The 18,566-nt window shown below is 52.2% G+C and overlaps 7 protein-coding genes across 7 annotated transcripts; 3 read left to right on the top strand and 4 right to left on the bottom strand.

The window, feature by feature from the left end:
- Window positions 1-66: 66 nt before the first annotated feature.
- Window positions 67-1,288, bottom strand: C7974DRAFT_112490 (heterokaryon incompatibility protein-domain-containing protein; the record flags this gene model as incomplete). The annotated part of the gene is made up of 1 exon (XM_046135013.1): window positions 67-1,288. A coding segment is annotated over exon 1 (1,168 nt), but the record flags the coding sequence as incomplete, so codon positions are not given.
- A 1,193-nt stretch (window positions 1,289-2,481) lies between these two features.
- Window positions 2,482-3,575, top strand: C7974DRAFT_386347 (uncharacterized protein). The gene has a single exon (XM_046141051.1). The coding sequence runs from the start codon at window positions 2,759-2,761 to the stop codon at window positions 3,245-3,247; it is 489 nt and encodes a 162-aa protein (XP_046001883.1). The 5' UTR covers window positions 2,482-2,758; the 3' UTR covers window positions 3,248-3,575.
- Window positions 3,576-3,851: 276 nt separating this feature from the next.
- Window positions 3,852-4,721, bottom strand: C7974DRAFT_112472 (uncharacterized protein). Its single transcript, XM_046135012.1, has 2 exons — window positions 4,375-4,721; window positions 3,852-4,310 (listed from the first exon to the last, which is right to left on the bottom strand). Exons 1-2 carry the CDS (start codon window positions 4,604-4,606, stop codon window positions 4,024-4,026), a joined length of 519 nt encoding a protein of 172 aa, XP_046001882.1. The 5' UTR covers window positions 4,607-4,721; the 3' UTR covers window positions 3,852-4,023.
- A 3,792-nt stretch (window positions 4,722-8,513) lies between these two features.
- On the bottom strand, window positions 8,514-10,265 carry C7974DRAFT_112414 (uncharacterized protein). The gene is made up of 2 exons (XM_046135010.1): window positions 9,713-10,265; window positions 8,514-9,663 (listed from the first exon to the last, which is right to left on the bottom strand). The coding sequence occupies exons 1-2, from the start codon at window positions 10,152-10,154 to the stop codon at window positions 8,585-8,587; spliced, it is 1,521 nt and encodes a 506-aa protein (XP_046001881.1). The 5' UTR covers window positions 10,155-10,265; the 3' UTR covers window positions 8,514-8,584.
- Window positions 10,266-10,852: 587 nt separating this feature from the next.
- On the top strand, window positions 10,853-13,183 carry C7974DRAFT_112422 (beta-glucosidase). The gene is made up of 4 exons (XM_046135011.1): window positions 10,853-11,068; window positions 11,157-11,821; window positions 11,988-12,573; window positions 12,751-13,183. Exons 1-4 carry the CDS (start codon window positions 11,016-11,018, stop codon window positions 12,887-12,889), a joined length of 1,443 nt encoding a protein of 480 aa, XP_046001880.1. The 5' UTR covers window positions 10,853-11,015; the 3' UTR covers window positions 12,890-13,183.
- Window positions 13,184-13,223: 40 nt separating this feature from the next.
- C7974DRAFT_372743 (uncharacterized protein) lies at window positions 13,224-13,592 on the bottom strand (the record flags this gene model as incomplete). Its single annotated transcript, XM_046140077.1, has 1 exon — window positions 13,224-13,592. The coding sequence occupies one exon, from the start codon at window positions 13,590-13,592 to the stop codon at window positions 13,224-13,226; it is 369 nt and encodes a 122-aa protein (XP_046001879.1).
- A 3,039-nt stretch (window positions 13,593-16,631) lies between these two features.
- On the top strand, window positions 16,632-18,399 carry C7974DRAFT_112367 (uncharacterized protein). The gene is made up of 2 exons (XM_046135009.1): window positions 16,632-17,250; window positions 17,562-18,399. Exons 1-2 carry the CDS (start codon window positions 16,791-16,793, stop codon window positions 18,260-18,262), a joined length of 1,161 nt encoding a protein of 386 aa, XP_046001878.1. The 5' UTR covers window positions 16,632-16,790; the 3' UTR covers window positions 18,263-18,399.
- Window positions 18,400-18,566: the final 167 nt, after the last annotated feature.

The following is an 18,566-nucleotide window of genomic DNA, read 5'->3' as shown; positions in this document are numbered from 1 at the left end:
AGGTCCACGTGGAACCTGACCTCAGTCTAGTGACTCGACAGGGTCGCAAATGTCCCTTAATTCTGACCCGGGTTGTTTGCGGCGGCCACTGTAAGGTCATTCTGGAGATGTTATCGAAAGAGGTAGCAATCGGTAGTCGCAATATTCGGCCATGGTACAGTTCTTCTCCAGTCTGATTCTGCGTTGTGCTCAAATGCCTCATTTGACCGTGGCTTGAGAGCCACGACCAAGACGGAACATGATTGAGCTCTTCCGAATTGCGTCCCTCACGAAGAACGGCATCAGTGATTTGCCACAGAATCTCATTGAGAAAATCTGCTAACAAAAGGCCATAGGACATCTGGTAGCCGCATCGGTGGACAAGTTGTGCGATGCCTGCCAATGCATTCAGCCTGTCCTCTTCATCACTTAGTTCTAATAGACTGTAGCGTGACATCAGACATGGCCATGAGATTCTAATGGCAGTCTGTTGCTTAAATACATCCTGATATCGGTGCAAACGCACGTACGTGGATTTGATCCCCTGTGAGACGGGCTTGGTGTCGACACAATGTCGGCACATCGTTAGCGTCCGGCATTCCCAGATGATTTCACTATCGGTGAACTGTATCGTCCGAGGCGACATCATATGTTCTTGGAATACCCAAGCTCGAGAATTAAGGACGGAAAATGGGACCATTATATAGTGACGTCCGCAGTTGCGCCAATGTCTCCGTGCAAATCGGAAAATACTGCCATCAACTTCAACCATGCAGTACTCTTCGCCAAGTGGCTGACGAGTTGTGAAGATTCCGGACTCGCAGTGTTTCGAGTTTCCTGCCGCCACAGTGAGGAGTGATGCCGCGTAAATTGATCCCATGCGGGAGACCTCCTGCGCGAAATCCCTGTCATCCCCTTGGATGATACACAAAGCGTCCACCCACAAGTATCGGATGGACAAATTCCGACAGACTGCGACTGCGTCCCGGATTGTAGCAGGTAGAGCATCGTGTCTAATGCGGGATCGGAAGTTGTCATAATTTCCAGAACTCAGCGTGAGATTGGTATTCTCACCCCAAGAGTAATTCAAAGTAGCATACGGTTTCTTGCCAACTTCGGAAGTAAGAACCAACCGTAGGTCGTCGCAATCTGCAAATTCGTTGAGGTCCAAGAGACGAGCTGGCCAGATATCACCTATCCCTTTACGGCAGACTTCATGGTCTGCAACACACTGCTCTAGCCATTTGCTAATCATCTGGAACCCGATCGGCGCCCCTGTACTAATGCACTGTCCGACACGATCCTCAAGTGCGGTTTGGTGTTTGGCAATAACATCCGGATTGATTGAGTTGCGGTCTCCCAATCTCCGCATAGTGACGTCGTCATGTAAGCGTATTGAGTCCTTCATGACTTTTAATTCCATACCCATGGTTTCTTCTTCAGATTGTATGTACAGTTGATCTTCACTTGCATTGACATGCGAATCTCTGAAGTCCCGCACGAAGATTGTGCATAGGTGACATCCCTTTGCAGCCGAGTCCCGGAGATGATCGAGGTTAGCATGGTACCGTAAGTGTGGCCAGGGACTTGGTGTGCCAGTATCATAGCTACTTTCACCGACGTTGGGTTTCAAATTCCACGACCCATTCTTTGCGAAGAAGGTCACAGCTTGCCGGCAGGTTTCGCAGAGCTGATGCAACACGACCGTTGTCTCGTGGTCAAAGATGCGGTCCATGGATAGATGCGAACGATGAGGAACTTAAGACAGCCGCAGATGGTCTGAAGTTAAATTGAATGGGCCGGCCTAATCGCATTGTTTGGGTGCCAGGAAGGCACGAGTTGTTTCGAACGGATGAGAGAAGTCACGGCCCACGAGCGAGGTATGTATGTAACCCTCGGTCTTGAGCAAGCACGAATAAGATCAGTGCCATGCATTCTTGCACAGCCTGATGCCTTATGTCTGTGTTACGTGCCCCCCTGTAGGGACGAATAGGCCTGTACATTATATGAGCAGCGCCGACACGGTGTTACGAGCTCTCAGCTTCCAGTCCTTCTGCATTCGCACCGAACATGCTCAAACAAATGTAGTGTGACACAGTGACTTCGCATGAATCCTGCAGTATCTCTGCATCTTTCGCTCTTCAGCTTTTAGCATTCATGAGCCAGGTACAAGGAGTATAAGCCTAAAAAAGGAGGTTTTCTGGACTTACCTAGAACAGTTCAAGGGATCCTAACGTAAGTACAGAGATATTTGCCAGCAGGAGAACAGCTGCACTAGAGAGGAAATAGTATCAGAGGATCTGCAATAGGTATACTAAGCGCGACAGGTCCAATAAGATCATAAGCGGACCTGACCAGGTGGCTGGGACTAGCCCCACCAAGAAAATCAAAACAGAATGAACGCTTTACATGATGGTATGCGCAACCCTACGTCATGTTTCACCGAAGCCCGTGGTAATCCCCGAAGATTACCACGGGCTTCGGTGACATGTATGGGACTAACCATATCTGGTCTAGGCGATTATGTCACCCATTGTTTGTGTTCAGGCAGACTGTGGCACTGCAGCCTATATATCCAGCACCACCCCAAAGCTAGGTCCTGGTTCCTTTCTTCTTTTATCAATACCTCAAAATTTGCTGCTCCAAGTCGAAAAACGCCTTCACGCCAAACTTCCAAGACCGATCAGACAGACACATCGGCGCGTACGAACTTCCAACTACGACCCTCGATATTTGAAGCATTATCACAGCGAGGAAATTGTGCGAGTCTAATTTCAGGATGACTTCAGACAGCAATGCAAACGTCAACGTGTGGGAGGATGACAAATTTTGGGACAGTGTGCACGATGACGAGGAATTTTGGAACAGGTGGAGTGCAAATGTTTTCGAGCCCAAACTGGTGAAGCCCATGAAGAAGCCTCTCACAGCATCTTGGAATCTGGAGATTAGCGAATCCGATGTGGAAAAGCTCAAAGCTGGTTTCAGACCCCGAAACATGGACGACAAATACGCTTGGTTGATCGAGGATGATAATGGCAGCATATCTATCCACATCATCCGACACTATGTACACTTCGAGGAGTATATACTTCACATCGCCCCAAAATCAAGCAACGACGATAGCGCGAGTGCAAAGATCCACAGCATTACCTGGGAAAGCGACATGGTTGGTCCTCGAGACGATGTAGAGAAGGCCAAGGAGAGAGCTGTGCTTCTGACCAGACTCACTCTCAAATGCGACTTGGAGAATGCGCCTGGAACAGCTTAGTATCGAAGAGCCGGACGAGGAATAGATACCAGACCCTCTCGCAAGCTTGGAGGAGTCATCATACTGTTGGGTTTTTTCTCGGTTTTTGTAGTCAACAATACCCAGTATATCCAATCATTCCTGATACACTGCAGCCTTTTTCCACTGCCTGTGAGGTCATGAAGATCACAATCGCCCCGGATTGCGTGATGGGTTTGTCGGAAGATTCGTCCCGATGATTGTGGTGAGTGCATGCGGTCAGCTCGACACCGACAGACTGACGCTTAGGTATAACATGCCAGGTCGGAACACTTACAGGAAGAAGCAGGGTAACTGCACTCTTTAGGCACTTGTGGTTGATCGTAGATCTACACAATTGAATTCATCAAGTTCTCTAATCATATATTCTAAGGCGTTACAACTACTCAGTTATATACTCCAATTGTCAGTGTCTAATAAGAGCGAGGCACTGAGCTGAGCGAGCCGCATTATATTTTGTGCCCTCCTGCTGATCAGGTGGAATGACCGATTGGTGACCTGCTGCGACAACACTTCAAAGGAGTATTGTAGGCAAGCCAATCGCGACACTATACCCAGAGCGTACATTCCCACATTCACTTATAACAAACAGATAGAATCTATACTGGAAAGAGTGTATTTGTTTGCATAAACGACAGTCTAAGTTACTTGAGATCTATAAAAGCCAAACTTGAAAACAGTGTTGTAAGATGTACATCGTATGACCAGCAGTTGAGGTTGTTGCGTGCTGCAATCGATTGAGCCTCGAAAAGTTGAGCTTAAGCCCTGAACTTTACCGAATGAACCAAAGGGGCTGAACGCTTCTCGGGCTCTTCCCCATCCTCAAAGTCGTCTCTGGTCTGACCGTCAACGATCTTGCCTCTCACGTAGTGATCCCACTTGATGATACTATCCCAGTCGATCTGACCCTTCACTGAGTATTCGTACTCCCCAAGGTGAGGGTGGTCTTCTTTCGCGTCCTCGAATGCTTTCTTGGTGTCAACAAGACTAATGCCGTTCTCCGAAATGTAGTAGAGATAGGCGTCCAGGTTGGATTTGGCGCTATCTGCAAAAGAAAGATGTATGATTAGCGAATGTCCTAGATATGGGGTTCGCACTGCGATCCTTACCTTTAGCATATTCTTTACTGTTCGTGGTTGAAACCCATGGATCCTGGTCCCCTAGCTCTTTCCTGACGTGTTGAATGACAGTACCTGTCCCGGCAGGGTTCCTAGCCACGAAGCCTCCAGCATCTCGGATCTGTTGAGGCGAGCGATCATCCACGCGATAGACATTAGCCAACGCAGGGGATAGAAGGGCGAGGAAAGCCGCGAAGTGAACGAATTGAGAGGGACCAAACATGTTGAGCTGCTTTGCTTTGCTTGTTTGGAAAGATAGGCTGAAATTGAAGATAAAGTGTGTTTCTTGGGCTGGAAGATGCAAATGATGGTTGGGAATTGGAGAAGATGGTTTGATGGTTGTTGATAATTAAGATACAGAGCAAGAATATCGAGTTCTTATACACTTCAGTACATAGTATCTCATACTTGGTTCAATGCTATTGAGTTCATCGGACATCGAAAAATTGCAGGATGCCTGTCAATTGCTTTCCAACCGCTGGAAGCCTAGCACCGTGCAACGATACAGAATCGAGGTTTCCACGGACTCGGGGTAATGTTTCGGGATTCGGGTTCGTAGGTGGTTTCACGAATTGTCCTACTGCTTACATATGCAAGGATCACTGTCGATCTTTCACGTGATGGCAGCGTTTCACGTGATGGGAAGATGGGATGCACCCGAAGGTATCAACGGAGGAAGCTGTGAGGAGAAGCACCTGTGTAAGCTTTCTTTATCTTCACAGTAATTGCCTCTAGACAAGATCCTTCCAATGAATACCTAACTTTTACGATATTTCTAGGAGTCAAGCAATGATGTACATGAGGACATGGACAGGTGGGATAGAATTGACGTCGCCTTTCAGACTAGCAACGACATTACCCCTATCTTCCACAAGATTCAAGCGGATCTTCAGCAGGCTATGGCGGGACTCCACGTACACCGCGTCGCAGGCGGTACGCACAATCTTACGGAGTCCGGGATCGACGTCATATACATCACTTCGAACAAAGGCTACAGTACACGCTTCCAACGCCGTTAGTAGGCCTAACGAGGCAACCAGCATGCTGTCAGGAACTTAGTTTTAAGGCTGCAGTTGCTATAAACAGTTATGTATAGTAGAATCGAGGTGATGGTAGCCGAGCGTACAGTGACATCATCGTCTAGACCAAATATGGTTAATGCCATCGTACGCCGGAGGTGGTGGCTCATTCCTAGGCCGAACGACACTCAGGTCCTGCTGCAGGCCACTTTGATTGAATGTAGAAAACAGAGCATTGATGTTATCGAGGTATGTGCGTTAGGCATCCCCTAGAGATCTACTGCGATTTCCCCGTATCCATCATGCTTACCCGAAAGCGTGATCGACACCGAGAACTTCTCAAAACATGGTAAAGAGCTTACTTAGCAGAGGTGATGGGCTTTTACAGTACCAGGCTGGTGTGTATACACTTCTCAAGTGAAGAGGGAAGGTTTGGTAGCAAAACTCGTCGGAGTGCCGCAGTTGGCCATGATCACCTGTTGACCCAACTTGTAGGTGTTTCTGCGGGTTATCTTATTCCCAGGTGTGTACCTATCTCAGAAAAATCTTTTTCCTCTACCAAGCAGACAAAGAACTGAACAGGACAGGCCTTGTGCCACTCAAAGTCCTTGCTTGGAGCGGGACCACTCAGACTAGTACATCGGTACGTTGCTTGACTTCAACGTATGATAGTCGCATGTGCAAGAGTTGGCTAGACACACACTATGTTTCAAGCGGGGACATTGTGCACATTGAAAAAAGCAGTGAGACAGATGAGCAAGCTTCTTGTCAGAGTGTTGCGCCCCATGTTCGTTCTGGTTTATCGGATACGTGGATGGTGTACGAAGGTGGCACCTGTTCTCCCGGTTCGCCTTCGACCACGAGAAGTCTTGTTATGCCCGAGAGGTCTTCTGATAGCCCGGTGTAACACTAGGTCATCACCTTCCTCGGTGAGTTTAGGAAGTTGATAGCATTAGTTTTGTCCGACAGGTGACTAGCATCTTACAAATCGAGGGGTTTTGAGTAATCTGACGCCGTATGAGTACTCTTGTGACTTCACTTGTTCCCTGGCTGATCACACCGCACCTCAAGTGCTACCTCAAGTGCAACCAGAGGGAACTTTCGCGTTGTCATCTGTTCAAGCACGAGGACTGCAACCTCCGTGGCGGGGATTACCAATGTCAGATTTGGTAGAAAGGAAATGGGTTAGGTTCTGACATGGTAGGAATGATACTAAGTTGATACGTACAACTTCAGCACTGTGGCAAAGTCGTACATCTCTGCAGGTATGGCTATACAGCTGAAGTCGTATCCACTCTATCTCATCCATTTATGCACACAGAGTTGAAAGTAAGACTCGCAACGATCATGCATCTGTCTTCTGTTCTCACTTCTGCAAAGTGACGTCCTCAGTGTACAAACTCTACTTTCTCAAACTCTCAGACCTAGATAGTGCTTTTGGATGATCCATGCTCTCATGCTGAACAGATGTGGTAGGAATCTATGTCTGCTCTCCTGGGATACGGACGTCAGTCCACGAACAGTGATTCAGTAGACCGAGAAGCGTGATATGTTTCAAGCAGGAGTGACGCTTTGTCGTTTGCATAGTCAAGTGCGTAAGCGTATGCTGTGACTGCTTTTCTTTGATCCTTCAGGAGAGATAAAGTTCTGAGAACCTCGATGTCCTGAATCTCAGCAAAGATTCCCAGTAAAGCATCGTTAATGGAAGATCTGTCTCCAACAAATCCTGAACCAAGGGGACTGTATAGGGGTCTAAGGCTATACACAATGAAACCAACGAAGCAAACATGTACTTTTTCCATCTAAGCTACCAGAATGCCTCACTACCAGTTCATACTCTTTACTGTCGTAGTCAACCTTGATAGATGGCCACAGCGGTACAGAACACTCGTCCCGGGGTATGGCACACTTCTTATCTCGGAATGTATGCGACAATGGTATAAGGGCCTCGCTGAGCCATCTGTCGTCGTTGGTGGAGGCTCTTTTCAAGTCAGCAAGAGACCGTGACTGAGCTCCCAAAGTGTGAGCCTTTTGAAACCCGGGCTGTCTGCTGCACATTATCAAGCAACCTTTTGGAGCGCATATCGTGCTCAATTTACGCTACGAGTACTGCTTGCTGCGCGAGACAGATCTCTTGAGTAATCGAAATCCGGCTACAATACTTGTTGCAAACTCTCCCCCTTCAACGATCAATTGTTGAAGGCTGTCCTCATCTGCGTTTTCAAACACGAGATATCCCGGAGCAACAGGCTCCTGGCCAACCGCCCATGTGTAGGCTAGGTTCAACTCACCAATTTCATTGCAGAGGTGGGAGCACGCCACTATCTTCTCAAACACCACTCTTGATACAAAACGAATGAAGCGTCTCTTTCAGAGCCGCAACCAGGGATGCTAGCAATGGCGTCCTATCCCGCAAAAAAAGAACCTTGGACGCTTTTCTAAAGATCTCATCTATTTGCGCAGCCTTGATGACTACAGTCCGAGTTGTTCGTGTGGTGGATGCACAACACGTGGATGCGAAACGGCTCATCAGATCTCGAACCAGTTACCGTCTTACTGTGTAGATCTTTGCAACGCCAGAAACTCGTATAGCTGCTTTTGAACCTTAAATCGAGCTTCTTGAACCATGATTGGGTACTCTGCGTACGCATCACCCCATCTATACGAGAGACATCGATACTAAGACACGGTCGTACTTTGAAATATCTCGCATTGGATCAAGCCTTCGGCTGAGGCAACAGGGGAAAGATTGGTTAGACGAGCTGTCGACTGAACGTTATTGAGAGGCTCGTGCTGGAACAAGTCCTCGCTCAAGAGTTGAGGCGCCATGGCAATTCCCGTTCGTGTTGATGCAGCTGCGCAATCGCTTGGTGGCTGCCACGGGTTGAGGGATGCAGGATTCGCCGGTGTCGAAATCGGACCCAAAGGACGCTTGGATTATACTGCAATAGATGGTAAAAGTTGAAAGCAGTTAATCCGACACCTTCGTGGATAAGTAGGTATCGTGCATGAGGCGGGCGTAGAAGCGAGGCTGCTGCTAGGGGAAGGCGGCAGGAGCGACACGGGCATGCGAACCGTCAATACCAATACATGCAATGCAGGTGCAATCGATTGAACATGTTATAATTTTTTGAATTCAATGCTGGTCGCAAAGTTTATATTACTTACATTTTGATTCCAATCTACTCGTAAAAACCCAGGATCTTGTTGGCCCTGTCCAGGATCACTCTCTGTCCAGGGATCATTCCAGCAGCGTCGCTGTCCCACGCCTCCAGACCCATTGCGCGGCATCCCTCCTCACCCACCAACTCGAGCATATCCTCAGGCTTGACGCGCCCGGCGTGCTCGCTCTCGCCAACACCGCCGCCAAAGTCTGGGCTTGGTGTTCCCTTCACAAAGTTCTCGCGCTGGCCCGCGAGGTAGTTCGCATTGTCCTCAGTCATTGGGCAAGCGGGAATGTACAGCACGCTCGAATCTGCCTTGCCGGCGTGCACCTTGTCGACAGCGTGTATTGTGTCGCAATGCCATGCAACGTAGTCGCCGGGCGTGACTGTGGGCATGTGAATCATCGACTTCTGCAGTTCGAGGTGAGGATGGAGCAGATGCGACAGCTCCTGGCCGCGACCTGGAGTTGCGCCGTGCACCCAGGGTGTAGGCGAAGCGTCCATCTCCCAGTTGTCCGAGGCGAGGAAGTCGGTTGATTTTGTGACTGCCTCGGAAGTTGTCTGAGCGCCAGGCTCAACACTGCGCTTCGGTGAGAAGAATGGGCGAAGAAGGTAGTATGCCGTCGCCTTTGCTAACAGTGGGTTGACGAGCAAAGTGCCCTCAAATGCGCCGCAGGTGCTCAGGGACAACCATCCCTGGAACATGCGAAACGCGGTACAAGCTCCTACACCCTGGTGAAGGTCGGGCTTCACTGGCAGACGACAGCTCGCCTCCCAAGGGTCGAAGTCTTCCCAGCGTCCTTTCCAGACAGAGTCGTAGACTTTGCCCAAGCCGTAGCCCTTCTCATCCCATCGCTCAACACTCCCGCCGTCCACGTGTGGGCCCAAGGCAAACTTTGCATCGCCAGGGAGGCGCATTCGCAAACGATCGGCGTAGCTGATGGGATGCTGAGTCGAGATTGGGATGTGCGGGTTGATGCTGTGCCAATAAGACATCAGAAACTTTTGGGTTTTGAGCATGTTCGGATGCCCGCGAGCGAGCAACTGTACGCGCGACCAGTACAGCTCGAAGACTTGAGGGTTGTCGGCGGGGAATGCTGTGACGTCGTCAATATGATTGTCTATGTGTCTTTCCAATATCCTCACCTTTGGTTTGAGGGTTTTGGCGAATGTATTCGCGCAGGTCCTCTTTCCATTGCAGCGCATCTTCTTCGGATACCACCCCTCTGATGACGGCTACACCCCGCTTCCTCAGCTCGCTGCTGAACGTCTCCGGCGCATTGTCGATGTCTTTGAAGTCGATCTCAGGAATCACCTTGGAGCCAAGCTCAACAATGAGCGGAATCTCCTCCCGCAATTCCCGGAGTAAGCGCTCCCAAGACTCTCGTACTTCGCTTTCGCGACCTTTGATCAGACGACCTTTAAGATCTGCATATTCAGGCGTCAAAGGTTTGAACTCCTGACCGGAAAGCGATGCGAACGCATCGGAAATGTCGCCTGCGCGCCTCTGCGCCTGTGTTGCCACAGTGCGCAGTTGGGTCGCAAACCGTCTGGTTGGGGTTCGGATGGTTCGAAGTGCGCAAAGCATGGCGGATGCGATTGGAGGTTGTCGTCGCGATGAAATTGATGCTTCAGGATGGCCTTCTCTCTTCCAATACTTCGCCCATTATATGCCTTTTGCTGCGTCGCTGCTTCCTCAAACATAGACGTGGTTCCGACAGAGAATTGAAGGTCTGTAGATGTGGGGAACAGCTGAGCTTCCGGATGCCATTCTCAACAAGGGAAAGCGCCTGTCTCGGCTGATCTTCGTTCAGCCACCACAACTCCCAAAGGGATCGTTCCGCCAGTGTTGAACGTTTGTCGTCATCCCGTTCCGACACTCGCGAATGAGAGCAAAAGGAATGCAGCTTCGTGAGTCGACGACGAAGATTAAGTTGTCGGAGAAGATCAAGCTCGCACTATCTCGCTCCGTAGGTACAGTACCCCGCCACCCCACTTCAGTGAGCTCAGTAAGGCCAGGCTTAAGGCTGTTGTTCTGGATAAAAGGCAGGCTGATACGACGGGCCGCGGCTCCACTGACCGCCTCGGACATCGTGAGATCCACGGCAGTAACGGAATACATCTTTGTGACTTTGCAAGCATAGAATCCAGTCACTGTAGTTTACAGCGGGGCCATAACTCAACCAGCCACTGAGGACGCGGAGAAACGGCGGCTCACCCGTCTGTATGCAACTCAGCGTGTAGGATCGGCTCGCATGTGCTACTCGTGTCTGAAAAGGTTACGTAGACGCGTAGAGACGGTTGCGGCGGGACACGCTCCGTGACGCAAGAAGGTACTTACCAAGCCCAAGTTTCGGTATATGAACTTCAGATATCCGCCTCTCAAACTTAAATTGCGTGTAAGATCGTCGACTTGATCAGTCCACTTCAATTGCACCTACGTTTCAACATGCCAGACTCATACTTGCCAAAGGATTTCCTGTGGGGTTTTGCAACAGCCAGGTGCGTGCTTCGATAGCTCTGTTGGACCTGATACCCCACTCTTGATGCTGTAACGTCACTCGTATGCTAATCAAGAAATCTTTTGTAGCTATCAGATTGAAGGAGCTCCTGCAGAGGACGGCCGTGGAGACTCAATTTGGGACACCTTCTGCCGCATCCCCGGCAAGATTGCAGGCGGCGAGTCCGGCGATGTTGCGTGCGACTCATACCACCGCACCGACGAAGATATTGCCTTGTTGAAGCAACTCGGCGCAAAATCATACCGCTTTTCGCTTTCGTGGTCCCGCATTATTCCACTTGGTGGACGGAACGATCCCATCAACCAGAAGGGTATTGACCACTATGTTCAATTCGCCAAAGACTTGCGCGCTGCTGGCATTGAACCGCTAGTAACACTTTTCCATTGGGATCTTCCTGAAGGCCTTGATAAGCGGTACGGCGGCTTGTTGAACAAGGAGGAATTTGTAAAAGATTTCGAGAACTATGCCAGGGTGTGTTTCAAGGCCTTCGGGTCGACTGTCAAACTATGGATCACCTTCAACGAGCCGTGGTGCAGCTCCATTCTCGGTTACGGTACGGGTCTGTTCGCGCCTGGCCGCACAAGTGATAGGAGCAAGAGCAAAGAGGGAGACAGCAGCAGGGAGCCCTGGATTGTGGGCCACAACCTCCTGCTCGCCCATGGTGCCGCTGTCAAAGCGTATCGCGAGGATTTCAAGAAGCAGGATGGCGGCCAAATCGGTATCACTCTCAATGGTAAGCGTCTCCACGTGGTATTGATTTTCTCCGACGCCACTTGCTACTCCTCCATCCACATGGTCTGTGATGTCTTGCGACCGACACGCGACCGACCAGCATCTTCCTGCCACGCGCAGCCGCGGTTAAATAAGACATGGCAAGACCGATAACTAACGCTGTATAGGTGACTGGACCGAACCGTGGGATCCGGCTGATCCTAAAGACCGTGAAGCATGCGACCGCAAGATTGAGTTCGCCATCTGCTGGTTTGGCGACCCAGTTTACTTTGGTAAATACCCAGACTCCATGCGCAAGCAGCTCGGCGACAGGTTGCCTGAGTTCACGCCGGAGGAGGCCGAGTTGGTCAAGGGCAGTAATGACTTCTACGGTATGAACCACTACTGTGCAAATTACATCAAACACAAGGACACAGAACCGGAGCTAGACGATCATGTCGGCAACATGGAGATTCTCATGCAGAACAAAGAGGGTGAATGGATAGGCCCAGAGACACAATCTGCCTGGCTCAGGCCAATGCCCCTTGGCTTCAGGAAACTGATCAAGTGGCTCAGCGACCGCTACGGTGGACCTACCTTCTATGTGACCGAGAACGGGACAAGTCTGAAGGGCGAGAACGAACTACCTCTGGAGGAGCTCCTCAACGACGACTTCCGCGTTGAATACTTCCGAGGCTATATAGGGGCCCTTGCTGATGCTCACACCCTCGATGGGGTTGATGTCCGTGGTTACTCAGCCTGGAGTCTGATGGAGTACGTCGAACCCACTTTCCTTCCGTCTTCCAAACATGTTCCAAGATCGCCTCTCGGCACTCTGGAAGGGCGAGCGTCGCTCCTGGTTGGGCTCTCGCTCTCGCTCTCCAGCTTCGTATTGATTAGGTTTCCACTAGTATTCCGCATGGTCACGATGTGCTAACGATATGCCTCCAGCAACTTCGAATGGGCCGAGGGATATACGACGCGATTCGGTGTCACCTATGTAGACTACGCGGGTGGCCAGAAGCGTCACCCTAAGAAAAGCGCGCGCGAGATCTCGAAGATCTTCGATCAGTATATTGCAAAGGAGTAGACAATTTCGTTAAGCTGGGTCGTGCAACGGGTGTGGCGTCACACGAGATGAGCTGCAGAGAATGTCATCCTGTCCTTCTAGCAATCTTCTAGCGCGCATGCAATCGAGCTTCGGCAGTCAAATTCTGTTCCTTCAGGGATTCCGGGGGTGCATCCGTCTTGGGTAAGAAGCAGTACGCAATATTCGTCTCTCCGCATGTGTTGAGGCGCACGCGCACGACTGACGCCCAAGGCGAGCCTCTTTCCTATCGGTCCTTCGGATGGTTACAGAGTGCATTTACGGCAGATCCATTAGATCAGCCACTCGCTTGTTGCTGACATCGCCCTCGCTATTTCTACTTGACTAACCGGGTGCTGCGCCCGATATGCCACACGTACACGCCTGAGTCGCCGAAGTTCGCCATCGCAATCGCCGTCGCCGTCGCCATCGCAATAATCTTTCCGAGCGCAGCGGCCATGCACCATGCCCTTCGGCGCTCGTCAATCTGATCTCCTTCTAGTCGGGGAGCTAGAAGCGCACTCGAAGATTCATGATGTGCAGGTGCCGCCTGCCGTCGCTGCACGAATCGAGCTGTACCAGCCGGCCCATGGCCTCCCGCAAACTTTAATCTTTTGCGAGATTGTTTCAGGTTGCGCCCTCGTGGCCTTCGTGTCCGGCGACGCAGGCCGCTAAAAAAGCGCTTCAAATAGTCCACGGGCTGCATTCTGTGTTAGCGGAAGAATACCGGGTGGGGCGGGAGTAGCGTTCCACGGATCGCAACGTCTCGGTCGACCGCTGTAACAGATTTGGGCACTAGACAGGAGCACAAAGGTGCGACGATAGTTGGCGTTGATGCCTCGGACGTTGCTAGAGACGTCACACTTGCGTATCCATGTTTCTTCCTTCTTGCGCAATCATGCGAACGGTTGCTGGAGCATGGACGTCGTTCTAAACACTCTTCCCAGGGTAACCCAACCTTGCTCGACCAGATTTGGGGACTAAGCATACATGCATCCGACAGGCGAGTAAGGTCAAGCGAGCATGTAGGCAGTCCGATATCGAGGCTAACAGAAGAGCGTCTTCCCGTCTTTGCATAGTCTCCGCTGACGCTGGTTGTCATGTCCAACATAGCGATCTGCCGCTATTTTCGTGATGGGTTTCGAGAGTCGAGACACTCTGACACGCACCTTGGGCTTCAGGCAACTGCGGAGATCTGTGGTTCGGTGGTTGTCAGATGCGCCGAAAGTGCGACCATTGGTCCTTTCTCCGCAGGGGTAGAAAGTTTATCCTCACCGTTCAGACGTACAACGTACACACGACAACGAGGCCTCAGGGGTCAGTACCTAACCTCAATACCCAGATGTAGAGACCTAACCGAGCTCGGCACCATTTCCAGCAACGTGTCTTCGGATGCGCCCAATATTATGCGGAGGCGTTGTTTATTGAAGGATGCCAATGCAATCCTTCGACAACAGAGGATGTACAAGCTTTCGCGTTGTGTGTCTGTTGTCTGAAGCAGCTATGAGATAAGGCGGTACCTATTACAACGACGTACAGCTGTAGCTGTCTCAGGTATATCGAAAGACACTCTCCTGGCCGTTCGCACCAACGTTGCTAAACTAGGAGTGGTCTCAATTTGCGTAAAAGGGTGCTACATAGTGGATTGAGGTCGATGATCCCTGCGCGGCGGTGAACATGCAGTGCGAGTCGCAACGAACGTGATTTTCTCTTTCGTCTTCCACTACTGATCCGGGCCTTTCTCTCATCGCGGCTCGCGGTCGTTCCGCGGCCAATTAGCCTAGTGCTTCCGATGAATGTTCAGCTATGTTAGCCATGTTCGGCCGATAATTAACCACATCCAATGTCGCTGCCAAGCAGTGTTCCGTGGCGGAAAGGGAGTCACGGACGAGTTTTAGGGTCAGCGGAACCGTCTGGAGGATGCCGAGCTGTACAGTGTTGTACGTAGACTAGCTCGGCGTTGGCTCAATGTTCGCTGCGACATGATCGACCTAGAGCATGCAGGGGACGAGCGGTGAACATGCGGTGTCAAAGCGATAGGCTGGCCGTCTAGCCATCGCGGAGGTATGGCACCGGTAGGTAAACCATCACGGAGGTATGACACCGGTAGACTATCACGAGAGCAGCTCTGTGGCCGTCTTCTACGCGTCTGTTGTCTGCTAGATGTCTACTAGACGCCCGTAACCATGTCATCGCAAGCCACAAGAGCTGGTTAGGGAGCGGACTACAGTTCACTGGATTCAGGCCATGACGGAACAGGCCATGACGGAACAGGCCCCTGCTCCATCTCATTTTGTGTGCGCCCAACTACTGGTTCGGCAGAGGAATGCCGGTCAATAGCGGAGGGTTTCAGCATATGTGTGTGCTTTTCCACGTGCTGCCCCGGTCTGCAAAAAGTGCAATGCGCAGGTGCAGCGAAGAAGCAGTAAAGGTCGGCGACACCCTGGCAAACTTTGCAGGTGCACCTATACGTGCCTGCGCAATCAGCAAAGGCGCCCTGGCCTGATGAACAAGCACGCGGTTGGCAAACGAGCTGAACAGAGTTCGCAGACACGACACGGGCTCCCGCCACGGGAGGACGGAGCTTTCCTCTGCGATGATGCCGTGCGAGTCGTCCGGAGAACCTGTTCTTTCGCATGATCGACCGCCGTCGTCGGCTGGCCAGCGTGCGGCACAGATAGGCCCGCAATCAAAACATAATCGAATTTGTACGCTCGCAGGGTCTATTAAAGGATGGCTCTAGCTCAGATACTGCAGCATGGTGGAATGCTCGGAGCGGCGGCGGCGAAGGCAGGAGGTTTTTGGGCGGGGCCAGTCGACAGGGCCACCACGTGTGGGCGGCTTGGCGCCACAAGCAGGGCTTGTTTAATCTTGCGTCCGGCATCGCTGAGCAAATTGAAGCATGAGCACCACGCCATGGGACGCCGCGAAACGTCACAGAACGGTCCGCTCGTGTTCCTCTGCGCGCGCTGCCGCATCCTGCTGCCGTGCTTTGCGGTGCTGAAGCAGCACGGCGGCCAGCACCACCAGCACCACCAGCACCAGCGTGGTAGCGGCGCCGACAGCACATGCAGCAGAAGCGGTCCGCACCCTCCGTCCTTCACCGTCGCAAGCTTTCCTGGTGGGCCCGTCGCCTTCCGCATCTTCTGGGTAAGGTGGGCCGAGGGCTAGTGTCGCGCAGCAGCTCGGCCACGGCCACGGCCACGACTACGGCCACTTTCGGTAGCGTGCTGTAATGCTCGAGCTAGAGCCCGTGGTGCCTTTCCAGAACAGCCACTGCGCTCGCCGGACGCAGGGCAGGGCTCCATCGTCAGGCATCTGCCATGCCCGCTGTTCTACCGCTGGCTGCCACGCTTGCAACCTGATGCAGTCTTGCAAAGGGTCTGCAGACCTTCCAGCTTGCGTGATCAGCGCTTGTCAGGCACCAAACTTCATGGTGTCAACCCTAGTGGCCAAAGTGAAACCATTCCCCAGAAACCCACGTGTTGCGTATGGCTGCTGCAGATGCCGGGATGCCACGCAACCACTAGTGCTCGCCAGGGTCGACGCGCCACGGAAAGACGCTATTCACAGCTTGATAGCATGAACTGGTTATAGCCTCTTGCCAGCCATCTTCTGCCTCGTCCTGGCACTTCTCCCCTCTAGCCTTCCCGTCCCAACTTGCAATCTCCGCTGTCTTAACCTCACCACGACTCACTCACTTCCCACGTCCGTGGGTCATCTGTGCGCATTGCGGCACACTTACATTAACCCTCGCCAATACCCTGATCTTGGGATTCAGGAACAGCCGTCGTCACTTCACCCCATTGATACCGTCTCACGCTTGGACCGCTTCTCAATTGGGCCCCGCTGACACAGCATCGTCACATTGCCTAATACACTCACCGCCCCCCGCGGATCCTCGATGACTTCAGTACTCCATTACCGTGATCCTATCGCATACCGGAGCGACTTCATGAGCACCTCCAGCTACCAGTCTCCCCACATGATGGATGACCACAAGAAGGCCCTCTCTTACGATGGGCACTCTTCCGAGAGCGAGTCGCGGAAGACCATGTCTGGCGGCAAGAAGCGCCCCTCAAGAGCAGGAACCCGCAGCGTCACAACCCTCACCGCCGCCCAGCTGGAGAGGAAGCGCGCCAACGACCGGGAAGCACAACGAGCCATTCGCCAGAGGACCAAAGACCACATTGAGAGCCTAGAACGCCAAGTTCGCGACCTTCAAACCCAACTGGAAAACACCTCTTCCTCCAAAATGATCGATGTCATGCGCCGCAACGAAGAGCTGGAGCAGGAGAACGCTATGCTCCGTGCACGCATGGGACACGCGCCCTCCACACTGGGCGTCCCCGAACACAACACAGGTATGTGATGACTTTCTTTTGTCTCTAGAGCACAGATCAGAATTTCCCTGTTCAGCCATGTGGGCTCACTTGCTTGCTTTTTCCCACCCGGCCCGCGCCCGTTTTGTGCAGCCGACCCTCTTTTATGCGCCGCTGTCACTCTCCGTTGTTCGCCAACGTTGTCAGCCCTGCTTTTATTTCCTTTTCTGGCGACAAGCGTCGCTTGCAACGACGTCTGCTCATTTCTCTTTCTGGCGAGACGAGACCGCTTCATTGTTCTTGTGAAACACCTGCGATATCTGCTGCATAATGGCTAACCAGAGTAATGACAGGCGCTCCCTCGCCCAGTGACCGCATTCAGATGCTCAGCCAGCCTCGCAGATCTTCCACTGGAACAGCAAGAAGTGTCCACTCGGTTTCTGAAATCGCAACGCCAGCCTCCCAGGCGACCCACTGGCAGACACAACACTCATATGCTCACCACGTTTCTTCGCCGCATGGTGACGCACCAGCGCCCATGGACGTGTCAACCCCACACCACGATGCGCGCTGGAGCCCTCATCCTTCATCGCACCCCCAGCATCACGGAGTTTCCATGGCAGATCACCCCTCAGTTCACGCTGTTGAGCCTTACCCCAGCTCCTACAGCATGGAGAGCAACGCGCGCGCCATGTCTTATCCTCTCGACAGTGCGCCCCTCGTCACTTCACAGCCGATGCAAATGACGGGCTATGGCACCCCAACTTCGCACCCTTCGCCACATGCGTCTGAGTACCAGCGACACATGAGCGTTCCCATGAACCACCAGGTGCCGCCCCAGCCTCAACACCCCCACGCGCACACACAGCAGCAGACTTCAGCACCATATCCATCATATGCTCACCCAGGCTACGCACCACAAGTCAGCCATCCCGGCGAGATGCCCATGATGGCGCATGCTCCGCACTCGCACCCACAGCCGCAGCCGCAAATGATGGGCGAGCCAGGCCAGCACATCATGTATATGCAGCCCAATATGAAAGTCGAGCACTGAGCAGTCGTCATAGAATTCTCCGTGAACAGACCCCAATTGCAGGGATACCGAAGTCGGACGTAGACACTGATTCGAACTTCGCGCTCGCGGCTCGCCTACCCAAACCAGGGTGTTGGAATCTATACGGCAGCGGCACGAGCATGATGACCGGTCAGAGTAGTGTCTGGGCTCATGACATGCACCCGATAACCGACGAAGCCGGCCAAGGTACCCATGCCCCGCGACTCGAGAACAGCGAGGTCTCAGGTCGTGGGCACGTTGGTTGCGGATTGATCAAATCGAGATGGCACATCTGGAAACGCTT

Source organism: Boeremia exigua, assembly GCF_020726555.1.
Source record: "Boeremia exigua strain MPI-SDFR-AT-0100 chromosome Unknown C7974scaffold_2, whole genome shotgun sequence".
Taxonomy (NCBI): Eukaryota; Fungi; Ascomycota; class Dothideomycetes; order Pleosporales; family Didymellaceae; genus Boeremia; species Boeremia exigua.
The sequence above is the reverse complement of the archived record's forward strand: the minus strand, read 5'-3'. Positions and strand labels throughout refer to the sequence as shown.

What these genes read in the sequence shown, in the direction of transcription:
- C7974DRAFT_112422 (XM_046135011.1), top strand. Translation starts at nt 11,016, where the DNA reads ATGCCAGACTCATACTTGCCAAAGGATTTCCTGTGGGGTTTTGCAACA. An exon ending in TGGGGTTTTGCAACAGCCAG is followed by an intron (nt 11,069 to 11,156) that starts GTGCGTGCTTCG and finishes AATCTTTTGTAG; the next exon opens with CTATCAGATTGAAGGAGCTC. An exon ending in AATCGGTATCACTCTCAATG is followed by an intron (nt 11,822 to 11,987) that starts GTAAGCGTCTCC and finishes AACGCTGTATAG; the next exon opens with GTGACTGGACCGAACCGTGG.
- C7974DRAFT_112367 (XM_046135009.1), top strand. Translation starts at nt 16,791, where the DNA reads ATGACTTCAGTACTCCATTACCGTGATCCTATCGCATACCGGAGCGAC. An exon ending in CGTCCCCGAACACAACACAG is followed by an intron (nt 17,251 to 17,561) that starts GTATGTGATGAC and finishes GAGTAATGACAG; the next exon opens with GCGCTCCCTCGCCCAGTGAC.
- C7974DRAFT_112414 (XM_046135010.1), bottom strand. Translation starts at nt 10,154, where the DNA reads ATGCTTTGCGCACTTCGAACCATCCGAACCCCAACCAGACGGTTTGCG. An exon ending in CCAAAACCCTCAAACCAAAG is followed by an intron (nt 9,664 to 9,712) that starts GTGAGGATATTG and finishes ACGACGTCACAG; the next exon opens with CATTCCCCGCCGACAACCCT.
- C7974DRAFT_112472 (XM_046135012.1), bottom strand. Translation starts at nt 4,606, where the DNA reads ATGTTTGGTCCCTCTCAATTCGTTCACTTCGCGGCTTTCCTCGCCCTT. An exon ending in CAGTAAAGAATATGCTAAAG is followed by an intron (nt 4,311 to 4,374) that starts GTAAGGATCGCA and finishes TTTCTTTTGCAG; the next exon opens with ATAGCGCCAAATCCAACCTG.
- C7974DRAFT_386347 (XM_046141051.1), top strand. Translation starts at nt 2,759, where the DNA reads ATGACTTCAGACAGCAATGCAAACGTCAACGTGTGGGAGGATGACAAA.